Source organism: Lemur catta, chromosome 26 (genome assembly GCF_020740605.2).
Source record: "Lemur catta isolate mLemCat1 chromosome 26, mLemCat1.pri, whole genome shotgun sequence".
In the NCBI taxonomy this organism is placed as follows: domain Eukaryota; kingdom Metazoa; phylum Chordata; class Mammalia; order Primates; family Lemuridae; genus Lemur; species Lemur catta.
The window spans coordinates 5,373,988-5,397,248 of record NC_059153.1 but is presented as its reverse complement, the minus strand read 5'-3'; the positions used below and the strand labels follow the sequence as shown (position 1 = coordinate 5,397,248).

Here is a 23,261-nt window from a genome sequence, read left to right as displayed (position 1 = left end):
AAGTAGTTTAGGTAATGTTTCCATTCTGTTCACTAAAAATAATTGTTTATAGTTCCATAAACGTGTGAAATCATACTTTTGAAGGAGAGATTAGAGCCAAGTACAAAATATATGGTTTTTAATATGTCTCACACATCACAAAAATTAATAACTATAGTGATGTTCAGTAGAATAAAAAACTCGAGTGGCAATCAACTCATGTCCTAAAAGTTGTCTTACAGTTCTACTGAGAAAGACTTTGAATCTTAATATCACAATTTCGTGCATCCTGAAACAAAATCATAAAATAATAAAGCGATGTAACTTAGAGAGGATAAAGGCCCTTCGTGAGACTTAGGTATATAAAGTTGCCAATGCAATAAATGAAACTAGGACGGCAAAATAATGTGGATTCAAGGGTATGACGACCCTATCTTAAAAAAAAAAAAATGGCTTTTATTATTCTCGATGGCTCTCCTTTCTCTGTCTCACAACAGCTGCTGGAGAGCAAGGAGAGGCCACGGCCCGTCCTGAGACCTCTCCACTCCCTGAGAACAGGGGAGACGCTCAGAGTGTGTGTGTAAATATCTTGGCTTTGTCACCAGGGCTGAATTTTACCTTCATGCCGTTAAATATTCTCATCCCGGGGCAGAAAATGCTGTTTTGGGGCACCCTTATGTCAACTTCCTCCTCTCATTTTATGCAGCGTGCTGAATTGTTTGTCCTCTTGGGAAATTAATGGAAACTAGAGAAAGGACTGAGATAGGCCAGGAACAGATTAAAAAGTCCAGGCTGGAAAAGACTCTTGTCTTCCTTTTATCCATTTAACTACTGATGTATTTAATTTTAGTAGATAACATGGACAGGGCAACTTGGATTGCAGCAAGGATCGGGTCTCTAATAATAGGTTGGGCAGGGAACTGTGAAGAAAACCTCCCTCTCCCCCTAAACGAATTCACATAGGTGCAGAGGCGAATTGCAGGAGCTCTGGTACGATAGGAATGGGCCCAGGGCAACAAAATATTCTGCAGCTAATTAACTTTACATCCCAGTCAATTATGCTTCATCCTTCGAAAACATCTGCTGAGCGACAAAAATGCAAACCTTTTCGATGTTTTATGCATACAGCAAGCCCCATAGCAATAAATTGAAAATTTCCCTTCTTATTTGGATCATTCTTTCATTTTTTTTCCTATCTTGTTAGTCCTAAACAAAAATTCTTATATATTTGATTTTAAACAAAATAATTAGGACACACTTCCTTTCGTTTGTAATTCAGTGAAACCATGGGAACAAAACAACATTAGAATTTTCTTCAAGGGTATGGCAACCTGTTGGATTATCTGCCTTGAACAAAAGAAATAAGGAATTGTCTAATCTTCCACTTTATTTTTACATTATTCGTTTCCTTTTTGAAAAGTGTGAAACATTTTAACTACAAAAATACAGTGGTTTTCCAGATTGGAAGGTTCAATTCATGTTTATATTCAGAGAAGTATACCTATATTTCATTTCACCCCTTTAATATATACCATTGAATGATTTTGAAGAAATCTGTTAACATATTTTGCCTGGGAAATCCTGTTCATAAATAAATAAAAGATCCTAAAGGTCCTGTATGTATGAGCTGTAATTTTGATGATTGGTCCTTGATCTTTTATGGCTCCATAGATAAAATAATTTCAACATAAAATTGGACTAAAGCTCTCTATATATTTTTTCATTAGAGTAAAACTATTTAAAACATATCACATATTGTTTACTTCCTCTCAGTTAGCGTCTCTCAATCAGGTGAATAAATATCTGTAGAAATGAATTGAATGAAATCAAATCAATGGACATGCAAAAGCACATTTCCTTTGTCCAATTGGTGAGGCTCTCATTGAAAATTCCGCACACAATGCGTAATCGTTAAATGTTCATCTGTTGTAGGTTTGATCCCCAAAAGGGATTTTGGTGTCAACTGCTGGAAGGAGGAAAGACCAAATGCCTTGGAAAAAACAAAGGCCGAAAATACCCCCCCATGGATCCAGAGGTAATACTGTCTTATGCTTGAATTCTTTTGGCAAAAATCTGTGCATACAGCTGTTTCAGAACTACTCACAAGAAATTTGCTTCCTTTGTCTGCTCTTTCTTTGCAATTAATAGTTTATATATTTAGAAGATGGTAGAGATTGATAGATAAAGGATTTATATATATGTGTGTGTGTGTGTATATATATTCCCATATACTTGTTATTTGAATGCAATTCAGACATAAATACTTATTGAAAAGTTGCTCATTTCCAAATACTTAAAGCACTTAAATAAGTTTACTTTTTAATATTTCTTACATTTCTAGTCCAGCTGGAGAGATTGGCCCTTATTAGAGAAAGAGTTAAAAATTATAACATATACCCATGGTTTTAGTGTAATGTTTTATTTACACAGATTTTGGGCAAACAAAATTGATAAGTGGGCTTTCTCCCTGGATGTCACTTACCTCCTATTATAACCTAATTAGCGTAGTTTTGTCTCTTGGATAAAATCAAAGATGAACACTTTCCCTTGTTAGATAAATAAGTGAAACATATGTTTATTAAACAAGGGATTTTGGATAAAATATTAAAGTATGATTATCTTACGTTCCATCCCTGTGTCGAATGGCTAACCGTGCAGGCATGGAACTGAGCTGAGCCGTGGAGAGGCTGCATGAATAAAACACTTAGGAGCCCAGATTTCTTGCAGGATGGACAAATTAGTTATGGTCGCTGATTTATAACAGGATGTGTGAAACAGTGACCAACTGCACAAAGGCAGGACAGTCTCTCACTAGAAGCGAGGAAATGAGGAGCAATGCCTTCGGTGGCCGACTAAGCTGGGACACCAGCCAGCCACCTGCTCGAGCAGGTATCATAAGCATTTCTTTCACGGCAGGGTGGGCAGAGGGACGACGCAAGTGACTCATGTGTTACTATGGAAATAGAAGTGCCAGAAGGTCCTTAAACTACACCTTTGAACTCAGTGATTTCGAAAGGGTTTCGGAAATCACTTTAATCTGCCAAGAAATCAACATAATGTTCCCACCACTGCTATAAACATCTTATACCAAATCTGAAGTGTTTACGATCTGGTTTAAGGGGAAAAAAACATCATGAAATACCCGGTGAATGGTCTGCCATGAGAGGTCGTTGTCTTAACTCCATTTCCACGGTGTACACAAAAGTTGCTAAGGGAGTTTGATGAGGAAAGGGACCCGTCTGTGTTAAAATGCTGGGAGGGCTGAAGCGAGATGGGGACTCTGGCCAGATGGAAACAGCGTATGAGCCACTGCTGCCTGCGTGCACAAGGGGTGTTATCGGGGAGACACAGCTGTGCCCACTGGGGCATAATATGAGGTGAGCGACATCCAGAGAGAAAGCCCAATGGTAAATTTTCTGTTTTCCCAAAATCAGTGTAAGTAGAACATAAACATTACACTAAAACCGTCGATATACGTTATAATTTTTTAAGCACTTGTCTCCTAAGGGCCAATCTCTCCAGCTTGGCTAGAAGGATAAGAAGTATAAAAGAGATCAAGCTTCAGAGACCTCATGATATTTTGGAAGCAGAAAGCTCTTAATGATTTTTTTTTTAAATCTGTTTTGTCCTAAATAAATATAGAACATTTTTATGTCGTGTTGTAAGTTATTTTTTGCAATCATGAATTTCAGTTGTTAGGATTATTTACGTTTGTTTTTAATTTTTATCCTATAGGCCAATTTTAAAGGAAATGCATGTGTGCGTGTTTATCGAGCTCACTTCTATAAATCCGGTTCCCCGTGAGGTCCCTACCTTATCCTTCCTTGGTATTACACTCCTGCCATCGTTTTGTCTTTGTGTGTAGACTTCATAAACCCCACAGTAAATACGTGCTGGAATGGTAGGTAAGCCACATGGGATTTACCTGGACCTATTTTTCTTTTACAGTGACGCTTTTGACAAATCTCTTTAAAAGGTAAAAATAAGTGATACTTGAGGAAAAGTACAAAAAAAAATAAGTATTTCGTAGGTACCCATAGTGCAATGGAATTCCTTAAGGAATGTAGATTAGAGAATCGTGTTTGATGAACGAATGACTTCTTTCAAGTATTCTTTCTCTTTTTGCTTTCCAGTCTAGAACGTTCCTCTCTAATTACTACCGGGATCATAACGTGGAACTGTCCAAACTGCTGCACAGACTGGGGCAGCCCCTGCCGTCCTGGTTGAGGCAGGAGCTGCAGAAAGTGAGATAGCACCAGGAACAGGAACCATGGCTCTCAACAAACCTGCTTTTACTATTCAATAGAAAAAAAAAAAAAACCAAACCCCACGACTTTTATTCCTTTAATGCCCTTGTGATTGTCAGCAGACAACTGTCTGAATAAATTTCCTTCGATCTTTTTCATAAGATGAAAACTGTTATATATGCACGTATTGACAATGCGTAGCCTCAGTCCCTGTGTGAGCTTTTGGGGAATAATTGGGGTTTTGTGGCATTATCCAGTTTCCAGTGTGGAGGTGATAACACAGCCTAGCTCCTCCGTTAACCATAAGGTTTCGGAAAACTCTATGTATGACTGGTAACCCAGATTATATGCAAGTAACCAGTTAAAATTTTGAGTAAAATATGAGCACTGAGGAATCTGTGAACAAGGTTAGTAGTAATCCAATATCTGAATTAAGGGCTAACATTTTCCCCTTGCAAATTTAAAGACAATTTTGCTTTTATTGAACAATTCTTGTTCTTGTTCAATAATTGTTCTTTTGAACAATTATTCTTTATTATATTTAGCCCACATGCATTTTCTTCTATAGTTACTCCTCTTTATGAATTTCCTTAACTTGCTAAAGAAGTTGTAACATTTTAGTCTCCTCTGTTTTTTGTCTGTCTTTCTCTTATAAGAGGAGACTGTCTGAAAGTTTCCTTATTCACTGATATTGCCATTTTATCTGGCAGGGTAGGACATTCTCGCTGAATTTGCTGTTATGGTTCCAACAAAATCTATTTGAGTTTTGGGAAAAGGGAAGAAGAATGTGCATCTGCATAATGTCACTCTAGGTGTAAAGCCATTTTTAAGTGGGTCCAGAATCTTACCATCCTATTAATCTAGGTATTTCCACCTTGACAATAATGGAGCATTTATATATTTTTCACTGAGGTAGAAAAAAAGACTTTGTTGATAAAATACGGAATGAAAACACCCTGATGTGTTTGCAAATATAGGGAGGCTCTGTACCTTCTATGTAGTATATGCCGATCTTTTTATAGCATGGATTTTTCATATATGCCAATACATCTAGTATTGTAGAAGATTAGGGTTTTCATGCCTATGTAAAAAAAATAAATATAATCTAAAACTTACATCTTCAAACATCACTAAGTCTCTAACCTAAATCCAATCCCTCAACCATGCCACCCAATATTAATTTCTAGAGAAGTGATGTTCTTTCTGTTTTCTTTGGTGGTTAGTATCATGCTAGTTAGATTTTTATCTCATTTGTCAATGATGCTATCGTAAGACTTAGTTAAAACTTTTGAGTGACACATGAAGGTAAAATTTCAACAGAACTTTAAATCAAACTGACTTTGGTAACATCACCCATCAATCCATTCTTCCCCCAGAATAATTTTTTATAGGCTATAGATAATACTACTTTTTCCTGTAATTTGACAAATTATGCTTGCAATAATTCAATAGCAAACTGAAGATTTTTTCTTTTTCTTTTTTTTTTTTTTTTTGGTAGTGGTGGTTGTTTTAGCGAGCAAATCAAATTTGGGTATTCTAGAAGAGAATGAATATTTTCGCATATTTTATTTCAGAATACAACATTGCATTTATACTTCATTAAGATTTTGTTTGTTTTCATGTTGTTTTCTCAGTATACCAAAAGGCTCTTGATTCTTTTCAAAAGTGTAAGACTTTTCTTGGACATGAGTTAATGTAAATCACAATTACTCTTATTGTTTCTCTGTAAACTGTGAGACTCAAATTCTTCACCTTTCATGAAGCACACTCAACTCAAAGTAATTGTGTATTTAGAGCTCTAACATTTGATTGATTTGTTCACTAGTCTCTTTCAGTTTATATTCGAATTCTTTCTTTTTTTAAATATAGATTAATTTTTTTAATTGGGAAAAAAGTAATATTTATAAAATGAAGGGAAAATAGTTTTTATATCAAGTAAAATTTAAGTAACGCAAGGTTCTCCAACTAATCACCAGATATTTAAAACTATAACTCATTTTCTCCATTTTCCCAATTTTTTCTAAATAATGTATACAGTTATTTTCCCAAACTTGACTAGTCTTTTCTCTTTGGTTACTTCAATTGGTACATATATTTTTCTTATTAAATTTGATCATGAAGACAAAATAAATTTTAATTTTATAATTCATCTTTATGTTACAATACACTACTTAGAGGGACTCTCAGCTTCAAGAAGATTATAATGTGAGAAAAAAATTTAAATTCTAAGCATATGTTGCTTTTCCCAATTTTTGCCCAGTAAATACTTCAAAAATACTGACTCAAGATTTAGCATATGTAATTCTTTAAAATTTTAAAGAAATTATATCTCCTGGTCTTGAATGATACACTTTTTTATCAGTCATGAATTTTATTTAAACTACACATATATAAAAGTGATTACAATGCAGGTAGAGAAATGGAAAATTTTACTTCTTAAGCTAAATTTAGGCAGTTTTCTTAGAATTTAAAACATTTTTTTTTCCAATGAATCTGAGGCATCACAGTCTGTAGGTAAAGTAATTAAATAGAGTAGTAAATGAATCTCCCAAACAATATGGCAAACGAACTTTCATTGGTATCCATCCAATAGTCAGTATGAACAAGGGACAGTCTCCAGCCAAATGCCACAGTAAAAGCAGCCTGGTGGGTCATAAAGCAAAGAAAGTTTCTTAATAACCATTTCTGAAAAGAAAACCTCATTGTCATAAAATAACAACTACCTTAGAATCCTCTATGCCCACCTCGCCATCTTGAATGACACACACTTTTTACATTTTAAAGAACTTCCTAAAACCTTTAAGCAAGCTAACTTCTTCTCTTTTTTCCTCCTTTTCTTTATTCTAGTTGCCTAACTCAGAAATATAATTACTGATCACCACACACTGATAAAGGCAGAAACAATATTGGATCATAAATCTTTATCAGAATATATGTGTTTTTCCAAGGACAGTCTCTAAAAATTATTTTACAAAACTCATCCGAAACCAAATTTTGCTTGTATTTAACAATGGCCCAACGAGAATTAAATAAGCAACAAGGAAAAATGCCAGTGAGAAAAAATTATACCCTTTTTATTACTATTATCTAAAAAAATAGATTTTAGTCCAATAGGAGATTTCATTTTCTTCCATTTTAACAAAACCATCTGACATTTACCCTATGTAATCTTTTTTGTTCTTCTATGTCACTGTTTTAATATGGTATCATGTGACACCTTTATCATGAGGACTGATTTATTTTTAATCACAGACAGCACAAAGAATTTATAGTGGAATAGTATCTTAAAAGCTCTGTTTCTGGTGGCTAGAAAGCATATTAATTATTTATTTGCTGGAGGTACCTCGAAAATAATGCTGGCCAATGATTTCGGAAAGAAATCTAGTAGTCCTGCAAATAGAATTTTCTCTCCACTATAGGACACAGCTTAACCATGGATCTATATTATGTGTATATATACACACACACTCAATATATGTGTATAGATGCAAATGATATGCATTTATGTGGTATCTGAGAATCTTCAACTAGTTTTTGATCATACAAATTATATTTTCTGTGTCAGCCAGTAAGGTGGGTGGGAAACGCAGAGAGAGAGAACTCCATATTTACTGAAATTGTTAAAATAACATTGTAGCATATGTATAACATATCACTCATTGGTTCTCACTTCTTCAGAATAAATACTGCTGCTGGTATGGCCACTAGAGTCATGTTGTTTCTCCTCTAAAATCCAAAGTTTGAATCTACAGTTGATTCTTTTTCCTTTTCTTTATCTTTGTTCACTGTGTACTTATTCCCTGAATGCTAAACGTATCAGTATAACCATAAGGTTATGAGAACGGGCTTCAGATATTCAAGTTCTCTTCCTAGTTCTACCTCTCACTAGCTGTGTGACCTTAAACAATTTATGGAACCTCCTTGAACCACAGTTTCCTCTTCTGTACATTAGAGACAATAAAATAATTACTCATGGAGATTTTGTAGACATTAAGGGAGAATATATTTAAACAATTTAGCACAATGCCTGGTACAGTTGTGCTGGAATATGTTAATTACAGAAATACTGTATAACATTCAAACCACTCTCTTCATGTATCAAACAAGATTATGTTTTTTCTACTCCCTTCAATAATAAAACATATATATCTTAAACATATATTTGGTCAAAAGGGGAAACTATTTTCCTCACCACGACTCAAAAGTACATTTTGAACTGTTTTCTGATGTTATTCGGATACCAACACTCACAGCTAAGTAGTTCATCTCAGTTAATTCTGTTGAAGTCTGTCTCTCTCTTTTTCCTCTATCTTCCCCTTTTTCAGGTTATTCGGTAGAATATGTTTCTTATACCTTCTCTTTACATCTCTCTCTTAAATGTCTTTGCAACCCAATAGATATTATATCAATAATATCAAATCTAGAGCTACACCTTCCCCAAACCAAAGTCACAAACTTCATAGAGACATATATATCATAGGAAGTCGTATGGACAATAGAGGCATATATATTAATAATAAAGAATCAGTGCTATCAATCTCTAGGTGCTTGAAGATTATAAAAACATCTCTCTAAATTCTCCATGAGTCTTCTTCCCTGCAAGAATTCCAACTTCACCTCCCACTAGTAAGATCTTCTTTCCACAAATAAAAACACTTTACTTACTATATTTAAATATATTTTTATCCTCTTTATTCACATCAAACATTGTTGTTGTCTGCATTTTTAAAGTGCAGACACACAGTATTTCAGGCCTGAAATAAATTTATATAAGTCATTAAGTTCCATCCAAGAAAATTTACTGTTTCTCATATGTTTAAAGTCTCAGATGTCACCAAAGCCTGCCACATAGTAGATATTCAGTAGCATTTCATTGAAATGTACTGGAATCGTTTGCTTTATTTCAATATATAGCATCAACCTTCTCATTTTTCTCTAAGTTCTAGTTGTAGACATTTTTTTCCATAACTTTAGATGCCAGAACTAAATGTCTCCCAAATCTCTACCTTCATCCCCAAACTTGCTTGTGAATTCCAGACCTGTTACCCACCTCCCACTGCTCCTCATCCTCTCAACAGCTGCCTGATACCCCAAATGAGAACATCCAAAATTAAACTCTTCCTCTTTAGGTAAAGTTTCTGCTGCTCCTCAATCCTCTTTCCTTGTTCGTGACCACACCCAACCAGACCACTCTTTTTAGACCTAGGAATCTCCCTCTTCCACATGCCCAAGTTACAATGAACTTTTTCCTGACTGTCTTTTACTAAACCAGAACTTCCCGATGGAAGTCACAAATGGAAGCCACATATATAATTTCAAGTTTTCTAGTCACCACTTTCTAAGACTCTAAAAAGATAATATTAATTTTAATATTTTATTCAATAGATTATATCCAAAATATTATATCAGCATACAATCAATATAAAAATTATTGAGATATTTACATGCTTATGCCTATACTGAATCTTTAAAAAACAATTTGTATTTTACTCTTACAGCACAAAATTTTCTGTAATGGATCAACATCAAATTTTTAGTAGTATCATACAATACTCCCACATACTCCAAACAGTGGCCGGGAGAGGTGGAGGTGTTCTTTCCCACACAGAGAACCTGCCTTGTCGATGTCCCTAGATTGTCTCGTGTCAATGAGAACCATCAGGGCAGAGAGAGTGGAAGCTTCTGAGAGATTTTTGGAAGCCAACCTTTGAAGAGACGTTCATCACTTTGACCCATGTCCCGGTGGCCAGACACAGTCACCTGGCCACTCTTCACGACAACAGAGGCTGAAAACTTCAGTCAACACATCTGCAAGGAAGAATGAGATATGTTTGTGGTAACCCACTATCCAGCCCCTCCCACTCAGATTAGGGTTGAAAGGGGCACCAGGACTTAATTTAACGGTAAACTCAACATGAAAAATAGTAAACATCTACAAATGATGTGATATCAATGTCCACTAATAACAGGACATCTAGATCATGAGAATAATATCAGTAAATCTACATCATGAGAATAGATCACTTTCTTTTAATTTGTGCTGAGCGGATCACCGGCAGGACATAGAATTTCTCAGGTGAAGTTCATACTACGAGAGGATGATAAGTCAAGGGTTATAGCCCGATTCTAATACTTTCCTGATCTAAGAAAACTAGGCTACCCATTTTCAGGTTGGACAAGCGCATTTGTTCAGGCTAAAAACGTCAGAGTCATCTATGATTCCTTTCTTTCTTATCACAACCTCCATCTATCAACAAAGCCTATCAGCTTTATCCTCAAAACTACTCACACTCCAAGAACTTCCTGTCGTCTCCAACCCTGGCATTCTAATTCAAGCCCCCACCACCTCTTCAAAAGAAACTAATAAATAGCTTTTCCTGCTTCCAAACGTGAGCTGCTATAGACTAGTTTCTGTATCAGCCAGAGCAATTCTGTAACCGACTTCCCTATCAACTCACTGCCTTCAGTCCACACTGGCCTCCTTAGTTATATGTCTGTTCACATAACTGAGTTATATGTCTGTTCATTCCTCTGCATCTCCTAAATAGATTATAAGCTCTATCAGAGATGGGCTCTCTTTTATTCCCTGCAGTTTTTCCTGTGTCTGGAGCTCTCCGTGACATCGTATTAGTCTCTCAATAAATATTACTAAAAAGATAAATTTGAGAAAATAAACTGGGATGGTTAAGAAACATAGAACCAAGACACACGAAGAGCACATGGACAAACTGGGAATGTTTTTAACAGAAGCTTGGGTGTAGACAAGGTAAATGAAAACTGAGCAAGAGCAAGAATGAGTTTTGAGAACTTCTTGGTCTCAAGAACCTGTCACAAAAGAGAATAGAAGTTATAGAAAGGAAAATTTCCTTTTAATAGGAAAAAACATTTTCTTGTAAATAGGGTGATTGGAATGGGATGCTTGGAGAAAAAGTAACTTTCACGTGTTTCTAAGTGTACAAAATAGACTCAATTGGGATTTTCCAGAAATTTCATAAAGAAAACCTAAAATCCCAACTTTTTAGTCCTTGCCAATTCTGAACAATGTAATGTTTAACAGTAAAAGAAAAGACAAGAAAAACAGTAAAAAACAGTAAAAGTAAAAGAAAGAGAGAATCTAACACTCGCTGGGGAATGACAACTAACGTTTGGTTCATTTGTTGTTCATTTGTCTGCGTAGGGAATTTTCTATTTGTTCATTTATTTACTCATTCACTTGTCATTCAGATAGACTAGTTTTAATCTACAGGGTAAGGAAGAAGCATGAAAGCAGGAGATTTATATCCACCCCAAACTTTTATAAAAGAGGGAACAAGTTCCTCATTTCCAAATTATCTTCTGTATTTATTTGTCTCCTATAGGTATTAAATTGTGTATTAAATGTACATAATGTCTGTATGCATACATACAAAATGCATACACACAGTTAATGCATATCCACACATATATGCATGCCTGTGTATTTATGTGTGTGTGTGTGTGTGTGTGTGTGTTACAGTGGTACACATACTGTAATCATGTCCCCAGTACAGCAAGCATGCCACTTTGCCAAACCATTGTAAAGTTTGCAAAACAGAAATGTATCATCCCTGGGAATACAGTCTTACTGTCTTTTCCAAGCTGTTTCACTTCCCAAAGCAGTGAATAAATACTATTTTGTCTGTAGCATTTTATTCTTCACATTATGACACTTATACCACTTATCTCTAAATCCTTCCTTTCTGGTTGACTTTATGATTCCACTTCTGCAATAAAAGTTTTATGGCAGGAGTCTAATGAATTAGACCCTACAGAAAGGAGAGCAAATTGGCCCGTTTCAAAGCTTCCAAGCTATAGCAATAAGTTCTGCAGATTTACTGCAGACCTCTTCGCTGCTCCAACAAGGGTGCCGATTGCATTGTTTCCAATCTTCCTTTATGACATTTTTTTAAAGGCAGAAACTTCCAGAATCTATCCCACCAGAATAGCAGAAAGCCAAAGGTTCACAGGGAAACCAAACAAGCCAAGCTGTGCTGGATTCAATAACACGAACACCATGGGAAATCAGTGACCATGCCCGGCATGTTAAAACACTGCATTTAGGTGCTGGTTTTCGGAAGCCTGTGTCATGATTAAGCCAAGAAAAACACAAGAAAAGTCACAGAAATCAGCCTAATCTTTCGTAATAACAGTCAGATCGGGCTCTGGGACACGACCACCCAGGGCAGGCCGAGCTGGGCATCCTTAAGGCTCAGGAACCCTGGAGGTCAAGCAGCACCCAGGAAGATGGGATGCTCCTCACATCTCAAAGAGCCCAAGAAACAGAATAGGGTTATAAAATAAAATGCTTTTTTTTTCAGTTGTTAAATTCTGGAAGGAGGTTATTTTGTAGTTGTTCTTTTGATTTACCTTGTTAGGGGGAAACCAGAGAGGACTGGTTGGTGGCCCGGTACTCACTCTCAGTGACACTGATCATCATCAATTTCCCAAAGCCTAGAGAGTTCTACACGGTTCTGGATTTCAGAGTCAGATAAGGAAGAAACAAGAACCGAATCATTGAATTTAATGGTAAAACAAGTAAAAAAAAAAAAAAAAAAAAAGATAAAACTTTAAACATAGCATTTACGTAGCAAATGACATTTATTTTAGTATAGGTGATTTATTTCCCATACATGATTTATCAAGTAATAATTTAGCAACCAATAATTTAATTTAAAATAATTTTGAATATGAGCAAAACAAGTGAAAATCTGCCAAAAAAAATCTTTCTTCTTCATATCTTAAAATCATTTTTAAACAAATAAGTAAAGTTAGTTTGAGCAATTGGCATAGTATTTTTGATCACAATGATCGTTGGAGAGCTCCAGGAATGAATAAGAAATTTGGAGATAGCAAATGATAAGGGAACTTTAACACAGTATATTAGTAATATTATGCTAAGTATCACTTTTCCTAGCACCAAAGAAGCTAAAATATACAACAAAGAGGGTACAGCTGGCACGTTAATTAATCTGGTTTTATACAATTAAACTTGAGAAATTGGCTACTGCATGCATTCTTAGCTATGTAAGTGTCAAATGTTTTAGACTTTGAAACCGCAATGTTTAAAATTTTAAGCCATCAAACCTAACCAGATATAGCATGCATTTAGTGACATAATCGTACATACCAAGAGCCACATGGAAGTTAGCTACAAGAAGGACAATTTTGTGACTTGATATGTGTTTTTAAGAACTATCAAATTATTGGAATGGAAACTTCCCTCTAAGTTTTCTCAAAATGCACTTTTTATATGTAAAAATTCCTTTAATCAAAATTTTCAAGTCAGCTTATTTTTTGCTATCAGTATAGCAATCATGCTTTTAATTAAGTGAACCCCAAGTAAAGAACCCTAGGAATAAGGTGAAATTGCTATTTTAACTCATTATGGATATAAAAAACAGAGAAATCCAAGACTACTTACTGGCAGAATAGAAATGATGTGAGACCTTCAATGGGGTGTTTGCATGTTAATGTAATGTACTGTATCTGATGATTATTTGAAAAAAATTAATTTAAAAAAAAAAAGACCATAAGCAAATAAGTTACCTTGAAGAGACATTAAGAAACATGAGCACAATGTCATACACAGTATTTGGAAAAATGCCCTCTTTCATGGTCACCTATATCTTATTGAGTGTGGTTTTTCTCTAAGCTAAGGAACTTTTAAAATTTAGTTTTACAATTGATTTACATAAGTAACAGTAAGTGCATTTTAGATTGATGTATTTGTAATAAGTCTAAACAATAAAAATCTACTGCAGTTTTTACAAACTCAGTTGCCTTCCAGACGCTTATATGCTCAGGGATGATATTATATTTTTAAGACTTCTTTGTTGCCTCTAAAGACTAAAACACATATCCAAAGGGAAGATTAAAATGCGCTGGTATTTACTGAATTCCAGGTGCATAATTTAAAGGAATATACTAAAATGACTAAAACTTACGCCTCCAGATGAAAAATGCTAAAAAATAAAAGTTTATTACATATTGTAGAATATTCATAAACTAAGCATGCATCATTTTAAATGTTTCAATTACCATAAATATATTATAGGCACTTCTAAATTTATTGAGGATAATTCAATTACCGCGTCTAAACATTGAGTTGGGTAAATTAGTGGGAGCAATATGTTCCCTATTTAGCCGATCTGATGAAAAAGTAAAAGTATGGCTTAGAATACTAAACTCTGCATTTGAAAACTTAAAATGTTACGGAATGTTTGAAAAAATTTAAAACGCAAGTTAAAGTCTTTCTTTTGCAGTAAAAGACTAGATTTAAGTAAATATCACAAATGTCTATGATATTTGATAAGGGGTTAAGGATTTAAATGAACAACCCACTCTTACTACCAAAATTTACATACTTTTTATTATTTTGGCATACTTATTTGGAAGTAACTTACTAGAGAATTAGCAAATCTTAGTGTAGTGCATATACAAAGTAACAAATGTGTATGTATATTAGTTACTTTGTAGCTAATATCCTAACCATCTTAACATTAATGCTTTAGACCAAGGAAGCAAAATATATTCCTCCACATCAATATTCAAGCTGAGCAGAATAACAAAATGTAAACAGCAAGGACAACGAATGACAAATGTAATATTACTTTATAATGCCTCTTTGTTATAATAGTGTATCTAGCAAAGTCATTAAATTAAAACAAAGTGTATTTTGTAATTGTTTCCACTGAACAGACAATGGAAAACAGAATTGCATAACGAGATTCATGTTACGTTGCATTCATTTCCTAGTTTTAGGAAACTGACAAGACTCCAAAATTACTCAATACATTTCACACTCACTTATGGATGTATATACACACATAATGCTGTATCTAATGTAATAACATCGCATATAATTTCAGATGGTGTGTTTGGGCCTTTGTTAGAGTCAATTCTACTTCCAGGCTTTTTCTCTCCTTTTGGTTAGTAGCAGAAGTCTTGAAACCTATAATTCCTTCCTTTCTCTTTGATTAAAAATAATAATAACCAGCCTGAGCAAGAGCAAGACCCCGTCTGTACTAAAAATAGAAGGAAATTAGCTGGACAACTAAAAATATATAGAAAAAGTTAGCCGGGCATGGTGGTGCATGCCTGTAGTCCCAGCTACTTGGGAGGCTGAGGCAGGAGGATCGCTTGAGCCCAGGAGTTTGAGGTTGCTGTGAGCGAGGCTGACGCCATGGTACTCTAGCCTGGGCAACAGAGTGAGACTCTGTCTCAAAAAATAATAATAATAATAATAATAATAATTGCATATTCATATGTGTGTGTATATATCTACATATATGTGCATGTAGATAGATGATTAATACGTAGACAGATATAACAATATAACAGAGAGAGAGAGAGTCTCCTTGTCGTGAGAGGGGGAATCCAATGTCACCTACTGTTTCTGAGAAGGCCTTATGTGTTGTTAGAAGTGTCTACTTTCCAAAATTTAACAAAAGACAAAAACCTGAGGTGGGGAGGAAGTAGAGATTTTAAAGGGGTGAGGGATTGAAATGATCAAGGTCATTGTCACCATTCTCCTGAAGTCCGCCCAGCGCCAGTTGTTCTAGCCAGAATAATTCTAACTTTTCTGAAAATAGTCCATGGATTATTTAAGCCAGGGATTTCCCTGGTAAAAGGATGGAAGAGTGGAGGGTGAGGAGCTAATTACAGAGTGAGAAAGGTCTTCATAAATTTAAAATGAAGTTTTCCCAAAGATGGTTGGATGCTCACACTAAAGGAATAAATAAATATGCGGCTAATTCTGAGAAATATGGATGTAGCCTCAGGGACACACGGCTAGGAGCAATAATGTGCTCATTAAAGGATTTATATCTATGGTAAAGGATATAAACTATATTTCTCCTCCCTGGTCTAAAAACAGATATATTTAACATCTAGCTTGATTATTTTCCCTGTGACACATTTTTTTCAGATGACCCTCCAATCTTCCAAATCAGAAACACATAATTGCTTCCTGAAGTTAATGAACTTCGGGAAACATTGTAGTGCTGAGTCCTAGAGCTATCCGTGGGCTTACAATCCACCTGGGCTGGAAGAGGGTTAAGTGCTAGAGTTTGCTGGTTCCAGGAAAAATCACGCGTGTCCAAGGACTGGCTCAGGACAGCAGGCTGGGGCCAGGGAAGAACAGAGAATAGGCTGTAATACAGGGTGACTTAGTCATAGATGGGAAATAGCACCTTCTACCATTTTACACAGAGCTACCAGGGGATGGAGCTTAAGGCCAAAGGGAGGAGATAGAGCTTCAGGTTTCTCACTTATTTCTGCAATTTTTCAAGGTGTTTGTGTTGAGTCTTAAAGATTTTGGGAGGGTGTTGTCATGACTCAGGGGTAAGTGTTTAACAGAATGGCTGAAAAAGTTGACCCGAAAATCCATCACACCCTCTTCACCAAAGTTTTCTAGATGGGCTTCATCCAAGAATTCATTTGTTAAAAGATTTCTATGACACAGAAAAGAAGTGAATACAGATTTTTTTTAACTGAGTGAGAACGTATAAATAATATAAGTGAAAAATAAATAAAATGTGTTTTGGGGGCAATGCAAGATATGAAGGTAAAGCAGTTAAGGTATTTGTCCTGGTAGACTAACCGATGTTGTAAAGATTTCTACAATACAATGGAATAGGTTACTTTTTCTTTTGCTTTAAGTTTTCTGTCTTTGTAGGATTAAGATAATCAATTCCTTAATGCTTATAAGTAGGGGTTTTAAAGGAATGAAAGGAACAAAGCAGTTTTGTGTTGTACAGAATTTAAATGTCTTTGTACATTAATTCCCCATTGAAGAATCCATTAAGATAGAGGTCAATGCCTGCTTAGCAAGTAGCTAATAATAGGTCAATTGTTCCAAATAAGAAGCAAGAGAAAAGGGAGTACTCTGGTCTTCTCCATAGCTTTTGGTGACATCTTTCCAAAACGTAATGTTGTCATCCTTTCCCCTGACAGCCCAGATACCCCAGAAAGGCCTTGAAAAGATTTTCATGTGCTGGAACTTACTGAATCCTCTTACTAATTATAAATACATGCATAGGTATGTCATCTGTAACCCATTTCTTTAGCATCCCTGCTCACTTCCCTGGGATAAGACATGTGCAGTGTGGAATAAGAGAAATGAACTACAAGCACGACTTTTTCTTCCTCCTAACTCTCCCCTAACTGTATCTATAATCAATAAGCCTCTTTAGGATTGTGTTTCCTCACTTGTTAAAATGAGAAGGCTCATTCCATAGAATACTATTTTCTTCAGATGTTAATGGGCTTTAAGAAAAATGTTAAGCTACATAAAACACTGATGTTTACGGCGTGACTGCTCTGGATTTTTACTGTGCAAATATTCGCTGTAAATCTTCGGAATGGGGGCTTGAGATGCAACATTTCACAGCTTATATGGTCATGGAAATCCTGTGTTTTTAGAGAGGCTTATAGAAATAGCGTTAAATGTAGCAGATTTGGGGAACAAGGGTCTTGATATTGTACAGAGATTCTACCTTACATCTTACTGAATACCAGAGAGCGAAGATGTAAATGTCCTTCAATCACAAGGTCAGTGTTGATGAGATTTCTCAGGCATGCTTAATCAGAACATGCAGCATAAGAGGGCTGGGAATCTTAAGAGCATCATAGATGAAGGCGAAAGAACAAACCAGCAATCAAAGCTCCAGTGAGTGCTTGCGCTTAATGTGCAAGTAAATTCTCCTAAAGCCTAAAATACAGCAGGACTGTGAATCCAGAGGAATGTTCTAGTAATGGAACCAGCTTCTGCCAGGGAACCATTGCCCAAGTTTCAAGAAACTACAGAATCTAAAGATTTGAAATAAGCTAGAGGCAGACACAGGGTGATGCTGCTTCTGAGTAAGCATGAAAAAAATCTATCCAAAGAGGGAAAATTAATGAAATTTATGTTAACGGGTCAAAGGAAAGTAAACATATGATTATATGAATAGAGGCAGAACAAAGCACGTGATGAAAGTCAGCATCCATTGATGACAAAACTTCTTACACCAACCACAGAGTAATAAACACCCCAGATAAACACATATCTGAGTGACATAGACTCTTTTGAATGTATATTTGAAATAGTTCATGATGGAAATGTTTCATCGTTAGCATGATATGGGACTGTAATTCATAGTCCTATTTGCAATCATTGCTCTAATTGGCTCATTTTGGCAGGAGTAAATGTAAATTATTAAGCAAAAATCATCTAAAAATTACTTTTTGTATACATTTTAGGTTTTAAAAAATGGCCTGTATTAAAGCATAGGATTCCTCATATCAGTTCCAGCTAATCTTAGAGTGTTATAAAAGTGATTAATACAGATATAAGTTCTTATAGTTTTTATATGTTTTTCTGTTCTTTTTTTTTTAAGAACAGGTTTGTTGAGATTAGTCACATTCCATGAAGTTTTGCCTTTTTAAGGTGTAGAATTTGATGTCATTTAATATATTCATAGGGACATGTAACCATCTCCAGTCTAATTTTAGAGCATTTCCATCACCCCAGTAAGAAACTCTGCCCAATAGCATTCACCTCCCATTCCTCCCTCCCCCAGCCCCGGGCAACCACTGACCCACTTTCCATCTTTATGGATTTGCCTCTTCCAAACGTCTTATATAAAAGTCATCATTCAATATGTAACCTCTGTGTCTGGCTTCTTTCACTTAGCAAATGGTATCTTTAAGGATATTGTAGCAAGTATCAATACTTCATTCCTTTTTATGACTGAAAAGTATTCCATTATGTTACTACATCACATTTTTTCTATTCACCAGTTGATGAATATTTGGGTGGTTTCCACTTTTTGGCTATTGTAAGTAATATCTGTATAAACACTAGTGTACAAATGTGGATGGATGTTTTCAATTCTCTCGAGTATATGCCTAGGATTGGAATTACCCAGGCCTTATGGTTAAACTCTATGTTTAACATTTTGAGGACCTGCCAAAATGTTTTCCTAGGTGGCTCAGTTTACAATTCCACCAGCAGTGTATGGGGGTCCAATTTCTCCACATCCTCACCGACACCAGTTATTGTCTGTCTTTTATATTTTGATCATCTGTGAGTACGAGGGAATATCTCATTGTATACCTGCTTTTGATGTCCCTAATGAATCATGATATTGAACATGTTTTCATTTGCTTATGAACCATTGTATACATCCTCTGGGGAAATGTTGATTCAAATCCCTCATCTATTTTTAATTGGGAAATTTGCCTTTTCATTGTTGAATGATAAGGGTAATGAATATATTCTGGATACAAATCTCTTACATGTGACTTGCAAAGATTTCCTTCCATTATGTGGTTAAAATTGCTTAATTTTGATGAAGTCTGATTTATCTATTTTTTTTCTTTTGCCTCGTATGCTTTTGAAGTTACATCTAAGAAACTATTGACTGATCCAACGTCACTAAGATTTGCTCTTCTATGTTCGAAGAGTTTATAGCTTTAGCTCTTATACATAAGCCTCTGATCCATTTTGAGTTAATTCTGTACGTGGTGTAAGGTAAGGAGTCCAGCTTCATTTTTTCGTGTGGAGATCTTGTTGTCACAGTACCATTTGTTGAAGGCATCCTTAAGTTTTCATAAATTAGAGTGTGTGAGAGAACTCTAGCGCTCATCTCTTCCCACCATGAGGTAGAGTCTTGGTGGAAAACTGGGTCATTTTAGGTGTAAATCTCTCACAAAACTAATCAATTTTCCACTGGCCAGTAAACTTGTTAACATTTTCAGAATTTTAAGCATAGTAAACAGCCATATTTACCTCCCACCTTAGGAAACATTTACCCATTCAATCGCTACCCTGCAAGCCTGGTGACAAGTGACCCGAACAGCCAGATGCCCGAGATTCAGAAGGGAGTGTGGCAGGTGAAAGAGTAATGCAACAGTTTATAAAAACAAATAGTGTCCTGGTCTCAAGGGATTCGAATCCTAGTGATAAAAATCCATATTTATCCAATAAACTGAACAACGAACACTCAACTGCAACCGTGACGGAGGCTATAAAAGAGATTCACCATGTTCTGAAAGTCTACAATGGAGGGATGAATTTGACCTTGCTGAAAACAGGGAAGATATTCCTGACAAAATGCCACTGGCTCTGAGACCTGAGTGTTGATAGATATTAACCAACAGAAGAGGAATGAGATCAACTTTCCCAGACAAGAAAATCAAGTGTGCACCAAATCCCATGTAGAAGGAAGCTGGCAACTCTGAATGTGGGGAGGGATGAGGCCACGTTAAGGAATTGTGGTTTTATCCTTTCAAAAGTAGAATAATAGTCTATTCTACCCATGTAGAATAATAGTGAAGAAATTCAAAAGGCACTGAGGACAAGAGGAGACATTTTGCAGGTAACAAAGCATCATCTAGACATCAAGTGTATTTGCTTTCTTGCTTCTTCTAAGTCAGTGCAAGATTCTCCGGCCTGAATTTGGAGCATGATCCTCGAGTCTTTTGCTTTCCTCATCCCCTTCTCTGTCGGCTTCGATGCGCTTCTGGCCACTGGCTTCACCCGCACGACGCCATGTTTGTTCTTGAGCAACATGCCATTTGCAGCTGGTTTAACCACTAGACGGTAGCATGACGTTGCCACAGCCCTTCGCAACCCAGTCCAAGCCACACCCCTGCTTGTGATTTTCAAAGCCCTCAGAGGACTGTTCTGTGACAGTCACTGGCACGGAGCCAGGGATTCTGTCCTGTTGTCCCAACTCTGCCACAAACAAATCCTTGTACAAAGGTCTTTCCCTTACTTGGCCTTAGTTTTCTTATCAGATACCCTGTAATGCCCCTTCCAGCTACAGAATTAGAAGATTCTATTTCCAACAACTTTCTGCATTTCTTTTGCATTTCATCTGGCCACACTTCTTGCCGTTCCAAAGGTACTTCAGTTTAGCCTAAGTAAATCTTTTTTTAAAATAAAGTAGTTCATGCAAAGAAGATGCCATGGATTCCATGCATTGGAATATTGTGCTACCGTTGACAATGTGGTTCCAATCCGTCCCTTCCAGGAATTTATGAAATGCCAGCGAGAGTGGGCTACAGAAATCAGAAGTGAGGAATGCTCCAATGAATCAGGAGAGTTGACTCTCCTCACTCAGTGTACATTGTTATTCACCTCTTATGAGTGGGCAAATGACTATTTACAAAGCTATTACAGGTCTCATTAATTGTCATTATTATTCATGGATATCACCGCAATTACCAAAGTGCCTCTGTGCACTTTGCCTGGGAGTTCTTTTTTAATTAGTCCTATTGAGTGTTACTATCTGACCTCCTTGCATAATGGATAAGGCGAAGGAAGAACACTGCAAGGTGGTTAAAGACAGGAGCTTTGTTGCAAGGAGGGCAAAGGATCAGTGAGTGACACCTCATCGCCAAGTGCCAACTGCAGCTTTACCTGTACAGAAACCAAGAGAGATGACACTGCTACCCATGTAGAATAATGACATTTTGATGGACTTCCCCTCCTTCAGGGAAGGAGAGGAGAGACTCTGTCTTCCAGAGCCTGGAAAGCAGGAATTAAATTGCCAGCAGGGCTCTTATCAGCCTGTTATTTAAACGTTTAACCCAATGCCCTGGTGAGGCGTGATTAATAAGAAATCTGCTCACGGTATCAATTTATGCTGATGAGAGTCATTGTCGAGTGGCACAAGCACATTGCAGACTTCTAATTTATTATTTAGGCCGATTCAGCCTTGGGATTCACTTGAATAGAAGGATTAGGACATTTGTCTATATCTAGCAATTTCTGATCCATAATGTAATAATTTTGTTTGTTCTGAAAATATAATGCAATTTTTTTGCGTCAGCCCTTGTGCTAAAAATATCGGAATAGGAATACAGTATATGAAAAAAGAATTCATATTTGCTGTATTATACAATGCTTGCTATGAATACTTACATCAGTCAATCAAAACTATTGTTGAGCACTTAGCAAGGTGTGGTAGTTGCTAAGGTAAAAGGTAGAATAATCATATCAACAACAAAAGAGTAATTAGCTATTACAATGAGTATTGTAACAGGCTAGAAATAATAGTTTAAAGAAGGAAGAAATGTATGAGAGTAATGCTACAGGAGAATATTCATGGAGGGAATAAAGATTGAACCGGACATAATAATATATTTTGGCAGGTGTATATACAAGAGAATGGTAATCCAAAGGGAAAAACCAAATAAAAACATAAAGGGAGGAAGACCTTTATTATATTTTTGGGGTCAATGAGAATCTTCTCCTAAAGGGTTCATTCTGAGAAGCAGTGAAGAAATTGGAATAGAAAATATAGAAAAATTACATAGAGTTTTAAAAAGCAAGAGGAGGCATACAAACTTTAATCTTGTGCTGTCAAAAGGCATTGTGATGATGATAACTTATAAGTGCGGCTCTTGAAATTCTTTCAAGTTCAAATTCTCACAGCAATTATTTCCAGAGGGAAGGCCAAACACTGTCATGATCCCTGTTTAGCAAATTAAGAAACAGCCTTATTACAATATTACAACTAGGAAACCATTAAATGGTATTTATTTCTTACTAAGGTGGTCTGACTTCTGAGGCGAGTATATGACTACTTTGTAAGCCTCATAGAGCAGCAATAGAATAAATGTGTCAATCAAGGAAAATGAGTCTTACTGACAAATAGGATGGATCAGAGAGATAAGAATCAATAATCAAAGGCAGCCAGAACCATTCCTCATCTTCAATGTCCACCTGGACTCAGGTGATGGGACAGGTAGGAAATAATCTAAGGCAAAGCGTGGTGAGTCCAAGAAGACTAGTTCACAAGGAGGATAATAATGAAACTGACAAATCCTAGAACTTTGGTTAAGCAGATAGACGTTAGTGGGTATTGAGTTCATACCATCAGAATAAAGCATGGATAACTTAAGATTCTTTATAATTTACCTAGTGTCCAACTTCATTTCCAATTGTTTTCCATACTTCCTATATATTCTCATTGCTTCAGTCATACGATAACTAAGAATTTAAATAAATGAACATTTCAGTTTCTC

The 23,261-nt window shown here is 36.0% G+C and overlaps 1 protein-coding gene across 2 annotated transcripts in view; it reads left to right on the top strand.

The window, feature by feature from the left end:
* NDST4 (N-deacetylase and N-sulfotransferase 4) overlaps window positions 1-4,279 on the top strand; it is a 166,742-nt gene extending 162,463 nt beyond the window's left edge. For both annotated transcript variants that reach the window (XM_045537367.1, XM_045537369.1), the window contains 2 exons: window positions 1,912-2,014; window positions 4,113-4,279. In XM_045537367.1, coding sequence (XP_045393323.1) covers window positions 1,912-2,014; window positions 4,113-4,232 — 223 coding nt within the window. In that variant the 3' untranslated portion in view covers window positions 4,233-4,279. The remainder of the gene's footprint in view (window positions 1-1,911; window positions 2,015-4,112) is intronic.
* Window positions 4,280-23,261: the final 18,982 nt, after the last annotated feature.